The sequence below is a fragment of the Phoenix dactylifera genome, chromosome 7 (genome assembly GCF_009389715.1).
Source record: "Phoenix dactylifera cultivar Barhee BC4 chromosome 7, palm_55x_up_171113_PBpolish2nd_filt_p, whole genome shotgun sequence".
Classification (NCBI taxonomy): Eukaryota; Viridiplantae; Streptophyta; class Magnoliopsida; order Arecales; family Arecaceae; genus Phoenix; species Phoenix dactylifera.
The window spans coordinates 15,809,332-15,831,202 of NC_052398.1; the positions used below are offsets into that span (position 1 = coordinate 15,809,332).

The 21,871-nt window shown below is 40.3% G+C and overlaps 1 protein-coding gene across 1 annotated transcript; it reads right to left on the reverse strand.

The window, feature by feature from the left end:
- Positions 1–1,296: 1,296 nt before the first annotated feature.
- Positions 1,297–17,586, reverse strand: LOC103707822 (cysteine-rich and transmembrane domain-containing protein WIH2-like). Its single transcript, XM_008792491.3, has 3 exons — positions 17,367–17,586; positions 17,012–17,222; positions 1,297–1,589 (listed from the first exon to the last, which is right to left on the reverse strand). The coding sequence occupies exons 1-3, from the start codon at positions 17,410–17,412 to the stop codon at positions 1,541–1,543; spliced, it is 306 nt and encodes a 101-aa protein (XP_008790713.1). The 5' UTR covers positions 17,413–17,586; the 3' UTR covers positions 1,297–1,540.
- Between the last annotated feature and the right edge of the window lie 4,285 nt (positions 17,587–21,871).

Here is a 21,871-nt window from a genome sequence, read left to right on the forward strand (position 1 = left end):
AGGTGGTAGCAAGTGGCGGTGGCGGACGGTGGAGAGCAGCCAGCAGTGACAACTAGCCGGTGACAGGCACCAAAATCAGCCAAAAATAGGGCAGAATGTGGGCCCTTCGCTCGATCGCTCTCCAATCCTAGCATTCTCGCCGACAGTTTGGGCTCCGACTCCAGCTAGGGGTCGATGCAAGGGGGAGGCTGAGGCCCTCTACAACGAATGCCGATAGCAAAGATGGCTGGAAAAAAAATAAAAAGAGGAAAACAGGGGATGCCATAGGGCTTCATGCACAACTAATTCAGCAAATTTACCAGTCGGTGGCGGTGGTTCAAGGCTGTAGAAAGAAAAGAAAGCAAAGAGGAGGAAGGTCAACGTTTTACCTCAGCTCCAACAATGTTCTCTACCCTCAACTTTTGTTGGGCACAATGAAAGGAAACCACAAAACAGGAAGAAAGAGAGAAAAAGAAAGGAAAAGGCGCAATGCTCGTGATGAAAAGTCATGAAGGGATGAAGAAATGTCTTTATAGAAAAGCCCTAGGGCAACAACGGCCCTAGGTCTCCATCTCCTAGTCGACATCATTAGGGGAGAAGGAACTCCCACCATGTGTGAGGCACAACCAGCTCCGACTGGGCTGAGCCAAAGCCTGGTTGGGCCGATCAAGCAAATTAGGCCCTGATCAAGCCATCACAGCACGAAATGATCTCGTAGATATATAATTCAAATTTATGTTTTATCCTATTTAATGTTAAGTTGTGTAAGTACAGTATCACTGATTGACAGTTAAGATCTCAAATTTAACAAATATTAATCTAAAAAAACATCCAAATTTTTTGAGGATATTAAATATAACTTGATTAACATGGCCTAATCCATTCCGACTCGACACTAAGCAGACTCCACCTGAATTTAACTTAATATGTATTGGGTTGGGTTAAGTTGGGGGAGACAGGTGCAATTGCATTTGTACTCAGCCCTCAACCCAATCCATCCCGCCCGTGTTGGAGCCCTAATGGTGAGTCTCCAATTAGTTTCTTGCATTTCACTCGCTTTTCTTGTGTTTTGTCCATCTTGGAAACCAAATCAAATCTCTTTTCCTAATAGTACGCTCTCCAAGAACTCTGAAGCAGAGTAGGAAACACAATCCCTAATAAATGTAGGATACAGAGGCATGCTTCTGCCTCCATGTGTTGATATATGATTGCCATACAGCCTATTCATAGCTTGCACATAATTCCAGCAACTATTCTAGAAACTGAGTGAATTGTCAATAGCATGGTGTCTATAAGCAATTCAAATTCATCATAGCATGCTTTTATGGAATGAATAGCTTTGATTGGTGCAAATAAGCCTTAAGTTCCAAAGATCTTATACTATACACAATCCACGGCCACCATGATACAGGGTCAAGATGAGAAATATAGGAAGAAAAACAGTCACTGTTGAGTAATGCTACAACCTCCTAAGACCTTAAGCTGTAAGCAGCAATAGACAACATCAGTGGCAATTATAGAGCACAATGCAGATTATTTCCATGTTACACATTAAGGTTTCTTAGAAGCAGCACTCTTCCAACACACAACAGCAGCAAAGAGCAGCTAAGCTGCAACAGGGAAAACAGAAGATAAAGTGAGCGAGCAAATTAAGAGGCTCGACGAAGAAGGAAAAGCAGGAAAAACTAGGATAATGACAAAACTGTAAAAAAAAAAAAAAAAAAAAAAAAAAAAAAAAAAAAAGAAGAAAAGATAATGCACTTAGCGAGATACTGTATCATCAAAAAACAATAGTAATTTTATTTATCCCCCCTCTAGGTTGCGCATTGAAATGATCCTAACAAATTTCACAAATACTAGATTCATGTAAAAGTTAAAGTAAACCTCTTGCTTAAAAGGGCACAGATTCTGCTGATCTGTAGTGTATGCCCCTCATAAAAGTGGATAAATCAATACAGCCACAACCATGTACACAGTCTTCATCTACTCGCTGCATATTTCAAGTTCTTAATCGAACAAGATGTGTGATAATCAAAGAGTTGGGCAACAAGATGCAATGGTGCTTCTAGTGTACATGAAGAACCCCTTTCTCATCATTATCAAAATATATGGATCAACACTTAACAAACCTCAACTTGCATGTTCAAAAAGAATGATAGTCACACTACAGAAGTCCTGGGTTAATTTAATATGAATTTTGCCGGAATTAGCCAAGTAGATCATCAAAAAAAGAACCAACTTGAATGACTGTCCAGGATGTTACCTCGTCTCCCACTCACATAAGCCTAGGTGATGTACTCTATGATGAAGATTTGTAGTAGTAGTGACCTAGATTGATGGTGAAAAAGGAGAAAGCAAATAATGAGAAGAAACCTTGCTTGAACAAGAAATAATCATGCATCCACTGCCGGAATTATGTGTACTAAGAACTGCACCAGATTCCTCTTTATAAATTCAGCAACCTACATGGGTGCATATTTATGGGAACCGAATCCTTGTCCTATCCTAAAAGGACTTACGTGCAAACTGCTGGATGTAATAAGCATAGGCCTTGGAATTTGACGAGCAACTGTTCTACTGGATTCAGTATATTACTAGCATATGGACGCAGCAGAAGAAACACTAAAAAAAACACCAAATTAAGGGTACATTATGTTCAGCTTGCGTGTGTGTGTGTGTGTGTGTATGCAGAGCATACATACAAAGACAAGTACCACACAATACTTTAACAATAGAATGTGCTACATCTGTCTTGTCCTTTTCTCATTCATAACTGACATTTGCCATGTAAACAAAAATAAAATTAAAAATATGTTGATTGTATGATGCATGATAGAAGTAGACAGAAGCTAGAAATTATGATACAGGAAGGAGGTGGATTATTGATTTTTGGGATATAAGTTTCAGGAATAATTTATTGTTACATTAATCTGGATGTTTTGAATAAAAATAAGCTATCAAGGATAAAATATACAAGGAAAGCATATAGAAAGTTGGTAAGAGGAAAGTAGAAATTTGTTGCTTGTAAAGTCTTTTGGTGCCTTTTCCAAGAGGAATGAATGAACACTAAAACTAACTAGAAGGGAAAAAATAATTTAATGTCAAATAAATTGCAAGTCACCAGCAACAACGCAAGAGTCATGGAACCATAACCAAAGGAAGAAGAAGCATGTGTATCCTCTTGAAAAAAGCACAACTGAAGTGATACTGAAGTGATCAGTATAGGTCACACTATTTAGGTTTGAATCTGGTTGCTCCCACCTCAGGAGTCCTATAGCTTAAAAGAAAATAAGCAAAGAACAAATAGCTGGGCCACTTTAGGTGGCCTTTCACTTGGAGAAAAATGAGTCTGTTTGATGAGGGCATTCTAGTACAGCACAAAAGAACAAAAGAAAATCCTGAAGTCATGCTAAATACTCAACATAGAACCTTCTTGTAAGGACAGATAATACTATAAAGTCTTAATCAGATCTTTTGTGGATATTCAATAAACTTGGGTGAACTCGTTCAAGAGGGAAGCCAGGCTTTTCTCCTCTCTTTATCTTCCCTTTCCTTCCTCTGAAATAGTCAGTTTCCTCCAATCCTGAGCCCTCTAATTCCAGGTCTAGAAAAATCTGTTTTAAATTCAACATATGCAAAGCATTTTGTTCCATATTATAGCTGTTATTAAGACCTGCTGTAGACTTTGTATTCTTCTAGAGATGCTCACAAGGATCACAAATTAGGATAAATGAAAGCTTTGGTGGCATAGAAAGTACAACCATAGTGATTTTTTTCCTAACAAGAGTAGCCGCCTGCCCTCCAGCTCATTAGTTTATCTCATAGCTCATTACCTACGGCCCAATCAAGGCTCCATGTTTGACCCATGGGACAAGCTGTGGGAGCTGCCAGGTCTGGCTAACATTCAGAGAATTTCCAAGTCTAGGTATTTTAGATAGATACATGATCAAAAATTTGCAATTTTTTAAACTCCTAAGATATATGCATTGTGTGTGCACATGAATGACTATTGTGAGGACCCGCGTGAGCTTATGTTTAGTCCCACATTGCAGCTATGGACAGAGTAGATCCTAGGTACTTATACAAGACCAAGGAATCTAAATAATACCTTCCGGCTAGTATTTTTGGATGAGATCCTGGGTTGTGACATATGGTATCAGAGACCCATCCCATAGCCTATGTGGACTAGGGGACACTATAGCACGGATCCATTAAGGCCGATCACAATTTGACCATGGTGTCTATGATTGTAGTGTAGATTAGAGATTATCAAAACACATAAATTTTGTTTCCAAGCATTTTTGTAGGGTAGATAATGTTCAATGGTTTAGATCTTAAATTTGGATAGTACATCATTAGTTTCGAATAGTTAACTTCTTCTTCAAGGAGTTAACTTAATGTGCAGTTTCAATTATGAAAGCGATCATTTTGATTGTATTAAGAGTATATATTGATCTACATCTTTGTGGGGTTTGTATAGCTTGGCCTATATATTTAGGAGATGCTCCCCTATAGTGTGGAGAGCAACATATTTATTGTTTGCTTATTGGACTCGAAATATCATCTTCTTTTTCATGGTGTCTAAACAATTTGCATTTCCTTCATTCTCCTTCCTATCTACTTATATTTCATTACCTTTTACCAATCACTCTGCAACCCTACCTAATGAGTTAACTATAATAACAAGTCAACATAATCAGTTAATACATATTGCTGAAAGAAAATTTACATCTACTTGAGTTGTTAAGTAAAATTTGATGGTGAATTGTGCCCTCTAAATCAACAACAGCAAGCTATAAACTTCGCGAGTTGACAACCCTCTGATCTACTCAGCTACAAACTATAAAAATCGTTGATGCAGTTTAAATATTTAGCACATCCTTTACTTCAAAGCATGTATTGGTATAAATTAGCCAAAAAAAAAGCTGGCTTAAGCTCTGACCTGGCTCAGTAGTAAATTAGATCGGCTCAATTTTGAAAAAACCAGCTCAAGCTCTAATCATTTTATGATGAGCCAGCTCAAGATCAACTAAATTTCTTTTTTGGCTTGACAATGGGGTTTTGAAGGGAAAAGCCAACGTCGGGGCAAGGTTGTCATAGGCAACCACTTAAGTGTCTAGGCGTTTGAGCAGCCACACCGCCTAGGCGCCTGATACATTCCAGGTAGTTAGGAGTGATAGTTGCCTGAGTGTGTTGGTTGACGCCTAGGCAAGCACCTAGTGACCTATTAGTCACTCTATTACTATGTAGGTACTTCTCTCTCTATATATTATATGTAATCGAAAAGCCTTGAGTCGGACACGCATGCTAGATTTCGAGACCTTATGTAGAGTCCATCAATGTGTTGGACTTCAAGGCATTCGTAGTGCTCCCTAAATGATACAAAAAGGATACATAGCCTCAACAATTTCTCCTATTCACTTCTTCCTTCGTGTGTGGAGCATGTGCTCATTCTAGTATCTAATAATATTGAACACTTTAAATTTCAATCATCTTTCTGCATGTATGTTACGAAGTGTACTAATTATCTAGCAAATCTGGATATATTAATAAGTCTTATTTATAAGAGCACTTTGAAAACTTAAGTTTCCTCTTATATGCATTATAGCAACCATTCAACAAAAGACTCTCTCTTAACCATAAATCCTCCTCTCTGTTGTGAGGGTGCAAGACAAGAGGGTCAAGGGCTGCAAACAAGAGAAAGGGGAGAAATCAGAGGTTAGGATTATTATATTTGTAATAATTTGACTGTACAAGGCTAATATGTTAATTTTATCAAACTTGGGGAATTTTTAACTCCAAGCACCTGCCAGGCTATCTAGGTGTTCTGCCTAGGCATCTAAGGGTGTTAGATGTATGCCCTAGAAGCCAATCTGGCTGACACATTGTTATTTCTAGGGACATAATTTTGTACTTGACTATTTATTATTGAATAAATAAAAGGCATCTTTTCATTCATATTGTTTATGTGTCTATGAATCGTCCAAGAAATTAATAAGATGATGATACATATTCTCAAGAGTTGAGAATTTGAGCCATGTATCATTGGTGATTAATTTCTAAATGTTCCTGATCAATGGATCATCACGAGGACGGTGATCGATCCGATCAGTGCACAGATCACTTTCCTTCTGGATGGACGAGACTTGAGTCCACAGTGTAGGGACACTGAAGTGATAGTGCAGGTGCTTGTTAGAGAACAAGGGTACTGAGCGTGACCAAGACAAGAAGTCACTTGGATGTCTATCCACTCGTCAGTGACTTGCTTGATGTTGCAGTAGTGTGACTGGTCCTTTGACCTGCGGTGCTTCGGCTACTCACAGTGAGGTTATTGTAGTTTGACTGCACACATACATGGTCTCTAGCCATATGGGTCCATGCAGTGTAGATTGGCTGCAGTAGGTTCACTGTAGGAGTAGGGTATGCACCTATAAGGAATCTATCGACCTTGATAGAAGAGGAGTGATCCTATGTGATTTGTTAGACTGAGTTCTAAGACCTTGGCCAGGGCAGTAATAATAAAGTGGAAAAAGAGTTTTCCACTATCGAACTCGAGTCGAATAAATCTTGACATATGACAGACGATGGGGTTTGACGAGTTGTCCATGACCTCCGTCCTGTAGGGATCCACGATAGTAGGACTGTATCACACGTTAACTGCACCTAGAGGTTCATCATTCCATTCTGCTGGGTAGCCACTACATGCTGCTAGGTGTCACTGGTGGATGGTGGGACTCATAGGGATTATCTTGATGATCGATAAACCCTAATGAGTTGAGTTGGAATCGTTCCAACCCATTGAAAGGAGTTTTCAATGATATTGAGATAGAGATCACAATATGTCTCACTACCAGTCAGAATAGAACCTATGGGGTCACACACACTAGAAGTATTGACCGATCCGATGGTTGAAATCGTGATTAGGAATCACAAGAAATCAATTTGATTGATAAGAAGTTGAAGAAGGAACAAAGAAAATTAATTGATTGGACTTGAAACAAGAGTCCTACTTCGGGTAGGATTCCTAGAGTCCTAATTGGATTAGGACTGGGAATCCTAGTTGGAGTAGGACTGGGATTCCTACTAGGAATAGGATTCCTACAATCCTAATGAGATTAGGAACTTTGAATTAAAATTGGATTCCTACTTGGAGTAGGATTCCTAGAAATCCTAATTGGATTAGGACTTCGGATTCAAATAGAGTCCTAATTGGATTAGGACTAAAATTAAATAAATCCTAATTGGATTAGGATTCCTTAAGTCTAAATTAATTAATAATCTAATGAATCAACATGACTCCTAATTGGATTAGGATTGAAGAGTTCAATTGAGTCATGATTCATCCAAGTCCTAATTGGATTAGGACTAGCATAGTTGAACCCAAAATTGGCTAATCCTAATTGGATTGGGATTAAACCATGAGAGAGGCACCTAATCCTCTTTGGAAGAGGATTAGGTTAACCAAGTAAGAGGGGCATCAGCCCCTCTCCACATGGCTAGGGCGACATGAAGAGAGGGGCCGGCGCCCCCTCTTTGGTAACTTGTCATGGAGCTCCTAAATGTTAGGAGCTCCAATCCCTTTAAGAAGAGGACTTGGGGCCGGCGCCCTAGGTATTGGGAATCCCTCTTCCTCCAAGCCGTGGCCACCCTCTCCCTCTCCTCCCTTGGTTCAGCCGCCATCTGCAAGGGGAAAAGAAGAGGAGGCGTCTCCCTCCTCTTGGTCTTCTTCCTTGGCTTCAGCGCGTGTGAAGAGAAGAAAGCTGCGAAGGGATTTGATCTTCTTCCTCTTCTTCATCCTTCTTCTTCCTCCTCTCAAGTGCAATCAAGAGTTGATTGAAAGAGAGGACATCAGCCATCAAAGCTATCTCTGCAAGGGAGCTAGCACCCCGGTGAGATAGAGAGCTTGGATCGGATCCTGCTTCGTGTGGATACCCGTAGAGGCCGGACGTTTGAACGGCTTCAAGCGAACCCTCTTCCAAAAACCACGAATTCAGATTTGCGGTGATCATCTACCCGCGCAAGGTGAAGATTTGATCTTCCTATTAGTTTTAAAAGTTTTAATTCTTACCTAATTACGAAAGGTCTCGAAACAACGTTCATGCGATGAACGTCGAACTCGCGCATGCCGATTCCGCTGCCATCTGAAAAATTTTTGAAATATCAGCGGCATGGGCGGGTTCCCAACAGTGGTATCAGAGCCTAGGCTTCGTAGATTAAGGTAAGAATTAAATATCTAAAGGCATATTAGATCTGAAAATTAAATGATCATGCATGCTGAAAAATTCTGCATGCAGATTTTTCAGGGGTGCTGATTTTTTGCATGCTGATTTTTATGTGATAAAAAGATGATTCTAAATGCATTGTTAATGGGATTACAAAGTTTAGAATCATGATTAGCATGATCAGCGACCTATGTCATGATACAATCAGTTAGTTTTCAGATCTGAAAATTATAATTGTTGCATACAGTGATGATCATAGGATTCAACCCCTTTTGGTATCAAATGTAATGACCTGCGATGTGATCTGCGATGTCATGTAATTTTTCAGATGCTTGCATGCATCTTATTTGATGTTTTGAGAGGCCTGCGTGCCTCCTAAAAGGAGATGTAAATTATTTTTATTTTTATTTTACATCTGGTTGTATTTCTGTGATGTGATGTACATCAACGATCAAGTTGAAGCAAAGGCATGAGATGAAAGGTGATCTAAGCGGTTGATGGCGATGGGATCAAGAGTTGATCAAGGATCGAATCAAGGAAGCTTGGAATCAATTCAAGAGTTGAAGACCACTTGATCGATTGATGTGCATGTGCTTGTAATACGACCTAATTAGAATCCATGATCATCACCTAGTTAAAGTTTAGCTTTAATTATTGCCGCGATTATAACTGCCTGCAATGCGCCGTTTGCATGTGATGTGAATGAGAGTCGGGTAGATAGGTCTACATGTGATGTAGCAAACCCAATTGAGACCTAAATCAAAACCTCCTCAATCAAGTCGAGAGTGAACCGACATGAGCAAGTCATATTAGATTAATTGATCTAATTGGTGTCTAGGAAAGCATGAAAGGTGGTTACTTAATTAGGACCTTACTCTCTGAGTAAGGGGAGCCTCCCACCTGCTTACCTGGCCAATTGTTCGATTACCTCTTATGAAAGGCTCAAGTTGCAAATACTAAGACCTGATTAACCAATATTAAGTCAATAGGTCTTCCACTGTAGTAGAGCTGCTAAGGCCTTTCTGATGTTGACTTGTCTCGGCTGGATACAGTGGTCAAGTTGCATTGGGGGGCTGGACCTCTCTATAGACATGAGATGTTGTAGGGTAAAGGTGGGGTTGGGCACCAATAACTGTTAGGTGAGGACCCAATGACGACTTTATTCCTACGGTTATACGGTGGGTCTGACTTAACTAAGAAATGAGACCAATAACTGTTAGGTGAGGTCTTCATGGCTTAGAGACCAAGTTGCACTGCAACATGCTTGAGAAGCATTGTACAAGAGTTGTACACTCATCCATCTATGTGTCACCAATAACTGTTAGGTGAGGTGGCATGTAAATTGGTGGGACCGCAGTACCCACTAGAAACCCTAGTCGTGTGGGATTTCCGTTTTCCTACCAGGGGAGTGTGAGGAATTCGAGAAAATAGTGGGAGTCACATTTGTTCTGAAAGACCTTAGGACAGATTAGGATCAAGTACAAAAGTCTAACTAGAATCTTTACTCTCTGCAGATACAATGTCGGCTTCAAACCTTTTGACCCGTATTCTTGAGACCAACCGACTGACCGGAACCAATTACAAGGACTGGCTTAGAAATCTCAAAATAGTTTTGAACTGTGAGAAGATAGGCTACATACTCGATTCAGATATCCCCACATTACCAGCACGTCCCACTGATGTTCAGCGTGAGATGCATAAAAAGTGGTTGGACGATGACATTAGAGTAAAATGCTATATGATGGCATCTATGTCTAATGAACTCCAATGCCAGCATGAAAATATAAAGACTGCTAGGGACATACTGGCACACCTGCAAGAGTTGTATGGTGAGCAAAGTCGCACAGCTCGTTTTGAAGTGTCCAAGAGGCTTTTCAAAGCGAAGATGCGCGAGGGGCAGTCTGTCCATGATCACGGTCTGACCATGATCAAGGACCTAGAGGAGCTTGAGAAGCTCGGTATGGACATGCACAAGGAATTGCAAGTGGATTTGATCCTACAGTCACTTCCTGATTCATTTGGTCAGTTTATAGTAAACTACCACATGAATAAGATTGAATGCACTAAGACTGAACTAATCAACATGTTGGTAACTGCTGAGGGAGCCTTGAAAGGTTCAAGGGGCAATGTCCTCGCTGCTGAGTTGACTTCTGGTTCCAAGAGAAAGTCTACTTGGAAGAAAAAGAAGCCTGCAAAGAAGCAGAAGAAAGACAAGAAGCCAAAGAAGGAAGTTCAAAAGAAAAAGGCTAACGACAAAGGAAAATGTTTCCACTGCAATGTCGAAGGCCACTGGAAGAGAAACTGTCCTTCATACCTCGAGAGCCTGAAGAACAAGAAAGGTGACACACCTTCAGAAGGTATAGACTTGCTCATTATTGAAACTAATCTAACGGTTTCTTCTACTTCTAGTTGGGTTATAGATTCTGGTTCTAGTGCTCATTTGTGCACTACCATGCAAGGTCTAAAGGAAAGTAGAAGGCTGGCGGAAGGTGCAGTAACCCTTCGGGTTGGCAACGGGGCAAAAGTTGCTGCTGTGGCTGTGGGCACCTACCATCTGCGACTACCGTCTGGATTTAGTTTAATACTTAGAGACTGTTATTATGTACCTGTTGCTAGCAGAAATTTGATTTCTGTTTCATGTCTAGCACAGGAAGGTCATGTTTTTACATTTGACAAAGACTGCTGTTCTATTTATTTAAGAAATAAAATAGTCGCACGTGGTTTCATGATTGACAGTCTCTATCATTTACATATGGATGTATCTGTGAATGTTACCGAGCAAGATGTGAGTGCCAAAGGATCCAAAAGATCCAGAGATGAGATAAACCAAAGGTATTTGTGGCACCTTAGGCTTGGCCATATTGGAGAGGACAGAATGAACAAAATGGATAAAGATGGGCTTTTAGGCTCATTGACTTCCGAGTCATATCCAGTTTGCGAGTCCTGTCTTCAAGGAAAGATGGCTAGACTGCCCTTTGTAGGACATGGGGAGAGGACCACCGAAATACTTACCCTAGTACATACAGATGTATGTGGCCCATTCGATGTGCTAGCCAGGGGACGTTATTCATACTTCATTACCTTTACCGATGATTATTCACGGTATGGGTATGTGTATCTTATGAGACACAAGTCTGAATCCTTTGAAAAGTTCAAAGAGTTCAAGAATGAAGTAGAAAAACAAACTGGAAAACCTCTTAAGGCCCTTCGATCAGATCGAGGTGGAGAATACCTTAGTGGAAAATTCCGGGACTATCTCAAAGAAAACGGCATAGTCTCACAATGGACACCTCCGGGTACACCTCAACTCAACGGGGTGTCAGAGAGGAGAAATCGGACCCTATTGGATATGGTCAGGTCCATGATGAGCTTCACTGATTTACCTATGTTTCTTTGGGGAGATGCCTTACTCACAGCGATTTATTTATTGAATAGAGTTCCCTCTAAATCCGTTCCTACCACACCGTATGAGATATGGCATGGTAAGAAACCAAGTCTGGGTCATCTCAAGATTTGGGGGTGTCCGGCCCACGTCAAGCGACTACAGGCGGACAAGTTAGAGGCTAGGACCATAAGTGCTCGTTTTATAGGATATCCTAAAGAGTCATTAGGATACAATTTTTACGTCTCAGAGGATCACAATGTGTTTGTGAGCCGTCATGCCATCTTCTTGGAAAATCAGTTTATCCTTGATAGAGGCAGTGGGAGGAAAATTGAGCTTGAAGAGAAAGTCTCTGAAAAGCAACGAGTCATGGATCCTATAGAACCTATTCATAAGGAGCCAGTACACGATGTCCCTCAACCACCTCGTAGATCTAGTAGGGTCTCCCATCCTCCCGATAGATACTTAGGTATACTAGAAGAGGATACCGAGGAAATGTTCCTAGTGGGAGATAGGGATCACATACAGGATCCCAAAACCTACAACGAGGCGATATCTGATGTCGATTCCGAGAAATGGCTGGAAGCTATGAAGTCAGAGTTAGACTCCATGCATTCCAACCAAGTCTGGACCTTAGTAGATCCACCAGAAGGTATTGTACCTATTGGATGCAAATGGATCTACAAAAGGAAGATAGGTTCGGATGGAAAGGTAGAGACCTATAAGGCAAGGCTTGTGGCGAAAGGGTATAGTCAGCGCGAAGGCATTGACTATCAGGAGACCTTTTCACCTGTAGCCATGCTAAAATCCATCCGAACATTGCTTGCCATTGCAGCATTTCATGATTATGAAATCTGGCAGATGGATGTGAAAACTGCTTTTCTGAATGGATATCTTGATGAAGATATCTATATGGAACAGCCTTTGGGTTTCACTTCCAGTGATGGAGATCACAAGGTCTGCAAGCTGCAAAGATCCATCTATGGACTAAAGCAAGCCTCTCGGAGTTGGAACACTCGTTTCGATGATGCAATCAAAACGTTTGATTTCATCAAAAACGAGGAGGAACCATGTGTTTATAAAAGGGTTAGTGGGAGTGCTGTCGTTTTTCTCGTACTGTACGTAGATGACATTCTCCTGATTGGGAATGATATTCCCATGCTAACCTCGGTCAAGGTCTGGTTGTCAAAAGAATTCTCCATGAAAGACCTTGGAGAAGCATCCTATATTTTGGGAATAAAGGTCTATAGAGATAGATCTAAAAGGATGCTTGGCCTGTCACAGAAAATATACATAGAGGAGGTGCTGAAGAGGTTCAGCATGGAAAACTCCAAGAGGGGTCTCTTACCCCTAAGACATGGAATTCATCTCTCCAAGAAGATGTGCCCCAACACATCTGAAGAGATTCAACGCATGAGCAAGATTCCCTATGCATCGGCAATAGGAAGCCTCATGTATGCCATGCTATGTACACGACCTGATATAGCTCTTACTGTGAGTGTCACAAGCAGATATCAGTCGGATCCAGGCAAGAAGCACTGGATAGCTGTGAAGAACAGTCTTAAGTACTTGAGAAGAACTAAGGACATGTTCTTGGTCTTTGGAAGAAGATCAGAGTTGAAGGTAGAAGGATGCACACATATTGATGATAGAAAGTCTACATCAGAATATGTGCAATTGTGGTTCAGTAAATTGGAAGAGTTCCAAACAACCGATCATTATAGATTCTACCTTAGAAGCTGAATGTTAAGCCGTATCTAAGGGTGCAGTGGAAACCTTCTGATTAAAAGTTAATTGCAGAGTTAGGTGTAATGTCATTAGATGCCATAACACTTTACTGCGATAACATTGGCACCATAGCACTAGCTATGGAGCCATGGTCTCATCAGAAGTCCAAGCACATAAAGCGGCACTTTCATTTCATACGCGACTATGATGTAGAGGTGCAGAGAGTAGACTCCGCGGATAACGTGGCAGACCCGTTCACTAAGCAGCTAAGTCAGCAAAAGACTGAAGCCCACTTTGAGAAGATGGGACTTAGATATATGACTGATTGGCTTTAGTGCAAGTGGGAGATTGTTAGATGTATGCCCTAGAAGCCAATCTGGCTGACACATTGTTATTTCTAGGGACATAATTTTGTATTTGACTATTTATTATTGAATAAATAAAAGGCATCTTTTCATTCATATTGTTTATGTGTCTATGAATCGTCCAAGAAATTAATAAGATGATGATACATATTCTCAAGAGTTGAGAATTTGAGCCATGTATCATTGGTGATTAATTTCTAAATGTTCCTGATCAATAGATCATCACGAGGACGGTGATCGATCCGATCAGTGCACAGATCACTTTCCTTCTGGATGGACGAGACTTGAGTCCACAGTGTAGGGACACTGAAGTGATAGTGCAGGTGCTTGTTAGAGAACAAGGGTACTGAGCGTGACCAAGACAAGAAGTCACTTGGATGTCTATCCACTCGTCAGTGACTTGCTTGATGTTGCAGTAGTGTGACTGGTCCTTTGACCTGCGGTGCTTCGGCTACTCACAGTGAGGTTATTGTAGTTTGACTGCACACATACATGGTCTCTAGCCATATGGGTCCATGCAGTGTAGATTGGCTGCAGTAGGTTCACTGTAGGAGTAGGGTATGCACCTATAAGGAATCTATCGACCTTGATAGAAGAGGAGTGATCCTATGTGATTTGTTAGACTGAGTTCTAAGACCTTGGCCAGGGCAGTAATAATAAAGTGGAAAAAGAGTTTTCCACTATCGAACTCGAGTCGAATAAATCTTGACATATGACAGACGATGGGGTTTGACGAGTTGTCCATGACCTCCGTCCTGTAGGGATCCACGATAGTAGGACTGTATCACACGTTAACTGCACCTAGAGGTTCATCATTCCATTCTGCTGGGTAGCCACTACATGCTGCTAGGTGTCACTGGTGGATGGTGGGACTCATAGGGATTATCTTGATGATCGATAAACCCTAATGAGTTGAGTTGGAATCGTTCCAACCCATTGAAAGGAGTTTTCAATGATATTGAGATAGAGATCACAATGTCTCACTACCAGTCAGAATAGAACCTATGGGGTCACACACACTAGAAGTATTGACCGATCCGATGGTTGAAATCGTGATTAGGAATCACAAGAAATCAATTTGATTGATAAGAAGTTGAAGAAGGAACAAAGGAAATTAATTGATTGGACTTGAAACAAGAGTCCTACTTCGGGTAGGATTCCTAGAGTCCTAATTGGATTAGGACTGGGAATCCTAGTTGGAGTAGGACTGGGATTCCTACTAGGAATAGGATTCCTACAATCCTAATGAGATTAGGAACTTTGAATTAAAATTGGATTCCTACTTGGAGTAGGATTCCTAGAAATCCTAATTGGATTAGGACTTCGGATTCAAATAGAGTCCTAATTGGATTAGGACTAAAATTAAATAAATCCTAATTGGATTAGGATTCCTTAAGTCTAAATTAATTAATAATCTAATGAATCAACATGACTCCTAATTGGATTAGGATTGAAGAGTTCAATTGAGTCATGATTCATCCAAGTCCTAATTGGATTAGGACTAGCATAGTTGAACCCAAAATTGGCTAATCCTAATTAGATTGGGATTAAACCATGAGAGAGGCACCTAATCCTCTTTGGAAGAGGATTAGGTTAACCAAGTAAGAGGGGCATCAGCCCCTCTCCACATGGCTAGGGCGACATGAAGAGAGGGGCCGGCGCCCCCTCTTTGGTAACTTGTCATGGAGCTCCTAAATGTTAGGAGCTCCAATCCCTTTAAGAAGAGGACTTGGGGCCGGCGCCCTAGGTATTGGGAATCCCTCTTCCTCCAAGCCGTGGCCACCCTCTCCCTCTCCTCCCTTGGTTCAGCCGCCATCTGCAAGGGGAAAAGAAGAGGAGGCGTCTCCCTCCTCTTGGTCTTCTTCCTTGGCTTCAGCGCGTGTGAAGAGAAGAAAGCTGCGAAGGGATTTGATCTTCTTCCTCTTCTTCATCCTTCTTCTTCCTCCTCTCAAGTGCAATCAAGAGTTGATTGAAAGAGAGGACATCAGCCATCAAAGCTATCTCTGCAAGGGAGCTAGCACCCCGGTGAGATAGAGAGCTTGGATCGGATCCTGCTTCGTGTGGATACCCGTAGAGGCCGGACGTTTGAACGGCTTCAAGCGAACCCTCTTTCAAAAACCACGAATTCAGATTTGCGGTGATCATCTACCCGCGCAAGGTGAAGATTTGATCTTCCTATTAGTTTTATAAGGTTTAATTCTTACCTAATTACGAAAGGTCTCGAAACAACGTTCATGCGATGAACGTCGAACCCGTGCATGTCGATTCCGCTGCCATCTGATTTTTGTTTTGAAATATCAGCGGCATGGGCGGGTTCCCAACAAAGGGGTCACCGCCTAGGATTTCCTAGGCATTTTGACAATCTGAGGTTGGGGTACTTTGCACTGGTTGGCTGATATAAGGTTTAGGAGAGGAGTGAGAATGAAATAGGGTTTAGAAGAGGAGAAAGGAGAAAATAGTTGAGGGGTAGCTGGATCCAACTTCAAACATGTGAGGATGGAAGACACAAGGTGCGGCATGATGGTGAGAGGGATAAAGGAAACAGTAGAAAAGGAAATCAGCTCCACCACTACCAAGGGTGATGGTAGATCTAGGGTTGTAGGGAGGTAAAGCAGAGAATAGAAGATGGATTTGGTGCAGTTGGTCATTGGAAGCCAAAGGACAATGGTAGTAAGCTCCTCTGCGAGATGTGATCCAGAGTCAAACAGATGGAATTGGATGCCATGTTGCCTATCATCAATCCCTTGAGAGGACAATGAACAGGAGCTATTGGTTGGGGTGGCAAACAGGAGAGAACCAAAGAGTCGAAGGGCTACAGCTTGTCTTTTTACGACTTCTTCTGTCCCATTTGTTCGATGATATGTTCCAGTAGATTTAACGGCTACGATGTTCAATAAAGAAGATATGAGAGTCTAAATTTAAGATCAATATGTCGAACGCAATTCCATAATTTTTTAATGCAACATCTGTGACCTAATAACATCTAGAGGGGCCAGAAAACTAGCATAATCCACATCTAGAACAAAAGTAATCAATTAACATAATCAAATATTCCATTTCTCAAACCAAAAAAAAAAGTAGTAGTGACATCATATCTAACAGGCCATGCCAAATCAAAGATCATAATTTGTACACAACCAGCAGCAAGAAAAGGGGGGAAAATAAGTAAATCACTTAGAAATATAACAAAGTAAGCAAATAGATCGAGCCAACTAAATCGATCCCACTTCTCCATCAATCCAGAATAACCAAAGCGTCAATTAGAAATTGGAGAGAAATGAAAAAGAAAACAAAACAAGAGGCGAAGGGGGAGGACTGCGAGACGAGATGCATACCATCCACGTATGAAGGAGGAACAGGAAGCACCATCATCATGGCTGTGGTAGTAGGGCTGAGATGGAGGAGGCGGAGGCGGAGGAGGATACCCATCATGGAAGTAGCCCTGGTACCCCGGCGGTGGGGGAGGAGGGTAGACTCCTTGGGGTGGTGGAGGTCGAGGATAAGGTTGAGATCCATATGGCGGAGGTGGGTAGGGTTGTGCGTATCCTGCAACCAAACCAAACCAACCAACACATCCCAATCATCTCAATACCATCTTCATCTCTCCACGATCTGGTGAAATTCAAGAAAATCCAAGAAAGCATAACAAAATTCATTGAAATCTAGATTAAAAAAGAGAGCGATCTTTGCCTGGTGGAGGGTAGGAGCCCCTCGGAGGGATTTGCTGGTAGCTCATTCTTTCGTCCTTCTGCGGCTGGTTGGCTCAACAGGCTGGGTAAGTACGTACATATAAAGAAGGATGGACGGGCCTTGGTTCTCTCTATGGGGTGTGTCCACGGCGCGTGCGAGGTGCACGGTGGGAGTACACAGTATCGACTTAGAAGATGACTTGGGCTTGATTATTTTTTTGTCACCCATATGTTTCGACGAATATCTATCGCCAATTGGATTGCTTTTTTCGCTGCGCATCATTCAGAAGAATTTCTATAGGATAGCATCCATATTGTTCCTCCCTTTCTTCGTCGGCTCCTCTTGTCAAATAGGACTGGGTGCACCCACGCTTATATGGTGTGAGTCGCCGTTGTATCGAGAAAAAAAAAATACGACTACATAGTCGGAGACAAATTTTACAATATAAAATTGAACATCTAGCTGATGTAAAGTACTTCTTTAAAAGATTGAAGATAATAAAATGGGTGGAGAAATTGGTGGACTAAGGAGACAGTTTGGGAATTGATTATTGGATGTTCTCATAATCTCCTAGGGGTATGGCATTCATTAGTTTGGAACGTCATACTCAGCAGATGGTGGCCTTGCATTTATCCTATGGGTTTCGATTAGGGATGGAGAACAATTGGTGGATGTAGGAAGGAAAAGTCAAGGAGATCGTTTCAATCCCATTAGATGCTATCAAAGAGCAACTGGTTTATCTATACCTAATTGTGAGTTTATTCGCCTAGAACTGGATGAAATAAATTTCATCTATGAGATTTAGTTCAGATAGGGTCCTAGATTTGAACAATTCGTACGTCAACCACAATACCCTAGAATTGGGATTTGCAATTCATAGGAACATGCAATAAATGATGGAGTTGTGGCATCAAACAGTTAAATTAAATGAGCTTGATTAATATTTAAATTTCATTATTTTTTATTATTATCATCATCTTTGCTATTGTGCACACTAGTATTGGATATGTGCAATACATGCATGTGTCCTTTGAATAAAGCGAGAGGATAAGAAAATAGTCCTTGATCTATCAACTTGAGTCCTAAACTAGGGTGACCATTCATGTGGGGCTTTCTTCATTAAAAAAGTTCTCTATGTTGAATATCATATTTAGAGGCTTCATCTTTTGGAAGCCTAGCTTTGAAATGTCCAGGCTCTTGAGTTATCTTTACATATGGAGGAGATGAGGAAGTAATTTCACCCTCTGTTTTAATAGTCAAATACTTAGTTGACCAAAAATTTACTTTGCCATCCTTTATTTTAATCCTGGTTTATCTTTTAATCCTTGTCCTATCTACAAAATAAAGGTATAATTGTATATAAAACAATTACAAATATATAGAAAATAGGCATAAGAGTATAAACAAACAAGGTGCAAAGTGTTTAATAAGTGCTTTGAATTATATACCAAGGATGAATGTTAAATGAAATATGAAGAATGCTCAATAAATTACAGCCTGACTATGCAAAAAGAAAAAAAAGAACCTTTGGACGAGTAACACTAAGTTCTTTATTTAACTTTACCTTTTTAGTCCCATGCATACAATTAGATATGGTTTCACATAAAGTTAATTAGTTTTTGTACATAATTGTACTGCAATTTTACTTCTTTTTTTTTTTTTTTTGGTGTACCAATAAACAAGAACATAAGATACCCATTGAAATTAAGGATTTGAAATTAAAAAAATCAGTCAAGAAGAACTAATTGTAAGATGGCAATCAAATCAAGTGATGGATCCCTCATCTTCATATTGCTTTTTAGCCCCATATAATATTTTGAGTAATCTTTGTTTTTTTTCTTGTTTCTATGTCTGTGCTTGTCTGCATGTGTGCAACAACGTACTACTTAGAACTCATCGACAGTATTTTTGTAGATTTATGACTTTTATTTGGCTCAATTCTAATATAGGTCTATTAATACTTGTTCAAATGAGGGCCGGTGTTAAGAGTGTACTTACTGAACTCTTTGGGAGTTGGTACCTAGAACATGGTTCTGAGTCCTGCCTTCACCCAATTTGCTAGGAATTCTCCCATATCTTAGATCTTAAAAAAATGAAAAAAATCAAGCAAGACCTAGTTTCAAATTTTGGACATAGTCTAGTACACCAGATTTGAAGCCATGGATATATATCCAATCACTATTTGAATGAAAATAGGCGCTACCTAGGTCCAGCCTATATTATGTGAATAATGTTTACACTAGCATTTGAACACATAGAGAAGTTATAAGACAAGCTAGATATTCTTTTCTAATAGTTTAAATTTTTGGAATCAAATGGTCAGTTAACATAGCGTTATTGTATTTATTTTGTTATTTATATTGCCGGCAACATAGCATTATTCTATTTATTTCATAGCACCAACATTAACAAGAGGTGATAATGAAAGATAGATAATAGGTGAATATTCTTGTGCTACCCTTATTCATCCCGAGGAATATAGGAGGCCTGCTTTTCAGGTAAGAAAGGATAGAGGAAATGCCTCAAGTCAACTTCTGCACCTATTCATTTAGGATTATTTGCCATATAAAGAAATGGAAAGTGTCGAAGAATAAATGGATTTTTTATAATTGATCATTTGGATTCGCATTTTGAAATGATCAATCGTGTAGTAGTAAGGTTCAAATTTCTTAGCCTGTTAGGATGCTTTAGCCGCATGCATCACACACATCCAAGAAACTTGTGTTGAAAGATGTGCTTGACTTTCACAAAGAAATTACAATGGAAACTTCCACGAAGACTCTAGTTGTAATACACAATGGATTTTATAATTTGTGTTTCCATCCTATGCTTTATTGCACCAAGAAATTATCAAGGAAAGTTCTCCAGCAGAAACTCAGTTATAAATTGGCAGTGAAAACCTAAATTGTGTCCTTACGTACGATGAAGGTCATGAAGGAGAACTCAATATAGCAGATGTGGAATTATTCGCAAAATATGTGCAAATGAAACATCTAACTTTTCATGATGAAGAAAATTGATAAAGTCAAAGTGAGACACAGTAAAATGGATACCACATCTAAGCATGTCTGTAAAGATTGAGATGTTAAAACAAGGATTTGCTTCTTTTTTTTTGCATAATAAATACCTTGTAGCCAGCTGAACTTCTGCAGAAGAAAGATGGAATATTTAACTTTTAGGATCGCTGAAGTGCAACCAAATTTGGTGATCTCGTCATCTCCACCTATATTATCCTTGATCTCGGGGTCATCACCCCATACCAAATACCCTCTTATTTTCTATCCTTCTAAGTTCTAACTCTCCAATATTTAATTTTTAATTGAACATTGTACTGGAACGGCTTAGCACTGTCTAGGCATCACTATGTGGCACATGTTACTCGAATGTTTTGTAATTTGTTTTGTATTGGAAATGCAAGGAGAAGTTATGATGAGCGAGTGATGCATGAAAAATAAGTCAAAGCATAACATACGCAAGCATGAAAAGAGTATGTCTGTAGCTCTTTAGGCAGTGATTCCATTTTTGGTTAAAATGTCTGAAACTTGAGCTCAATATATATATATATATATATATATATATATATATATTAAAACTAATCATCAATTAGTTCGCTAGCCTGCTAGATTGACCAGGTCGATTAGTAGAATTAGGTCGATCAGAAAACTAGATTTGAGCTGCCTTAATAAAGGGACATAAAAGAATATCATGAAGAACTAAAGCAAATAAGAAAATAATAATTTACAGGTGGAGAAACAATCCAATGGAGGATTGATTATATAAAAGGAAAAGTAATTGAAAACAAAATAGAGATTGTCGAGGATGAAACAGTTATTGCGCTAGAGTAGAAAGATACAAAGAGAAAGTTTATGGGTTCTCCCAAAGAACTCTACTGTAGATAACAAGTAGAAATCAATTAGATGTCATGCCAAGAGAGTGATCGTGGTCCGAGTCTTCCTTTTAAAGCTTGATAACCAAATAACAACTGGTTTTAAGAAACCATTTTTGAAACATCTTGTGTCCACGGTTCTAATGATCTATTATTTTGGAATTACTTCTTTGCTTCTCACATGCTGATCACTTGTCTAACCAGCTCGATGCTAATCAAAACTCACATTCATATGAATATGATTATTGTAGTATAGCAAATGCATACTGTTGTGGAAGGGGGTCGAACATAGTCCCACATCGGCTAAAGCGGAAAGGTTCCGTGCCTTAAATGGGGGGCAAAGCCCTTTTTCTTGCGAGGCACCTTTTGAAGGGCAAAATCGTGAGGGCGGAGCAGTACCTACGCGGACCTCCTAGCGTACGGCTCAGAGGCAGTACCAACGCGAACCCCCTAGTGTGGCAGGCGCAGCCCAAAGCGGACAATACCTCGCGAGGAGACGCGGTTTCTTCCTGCTTGGTCGGTATGGGCCATGCTGTTGCGCGAGGCTCCGGCCAAAGCGCCGTCCCTGCAACACATACTATGTAGCCAATAAAATTTAGGGTAAACATATGTCCCTCCC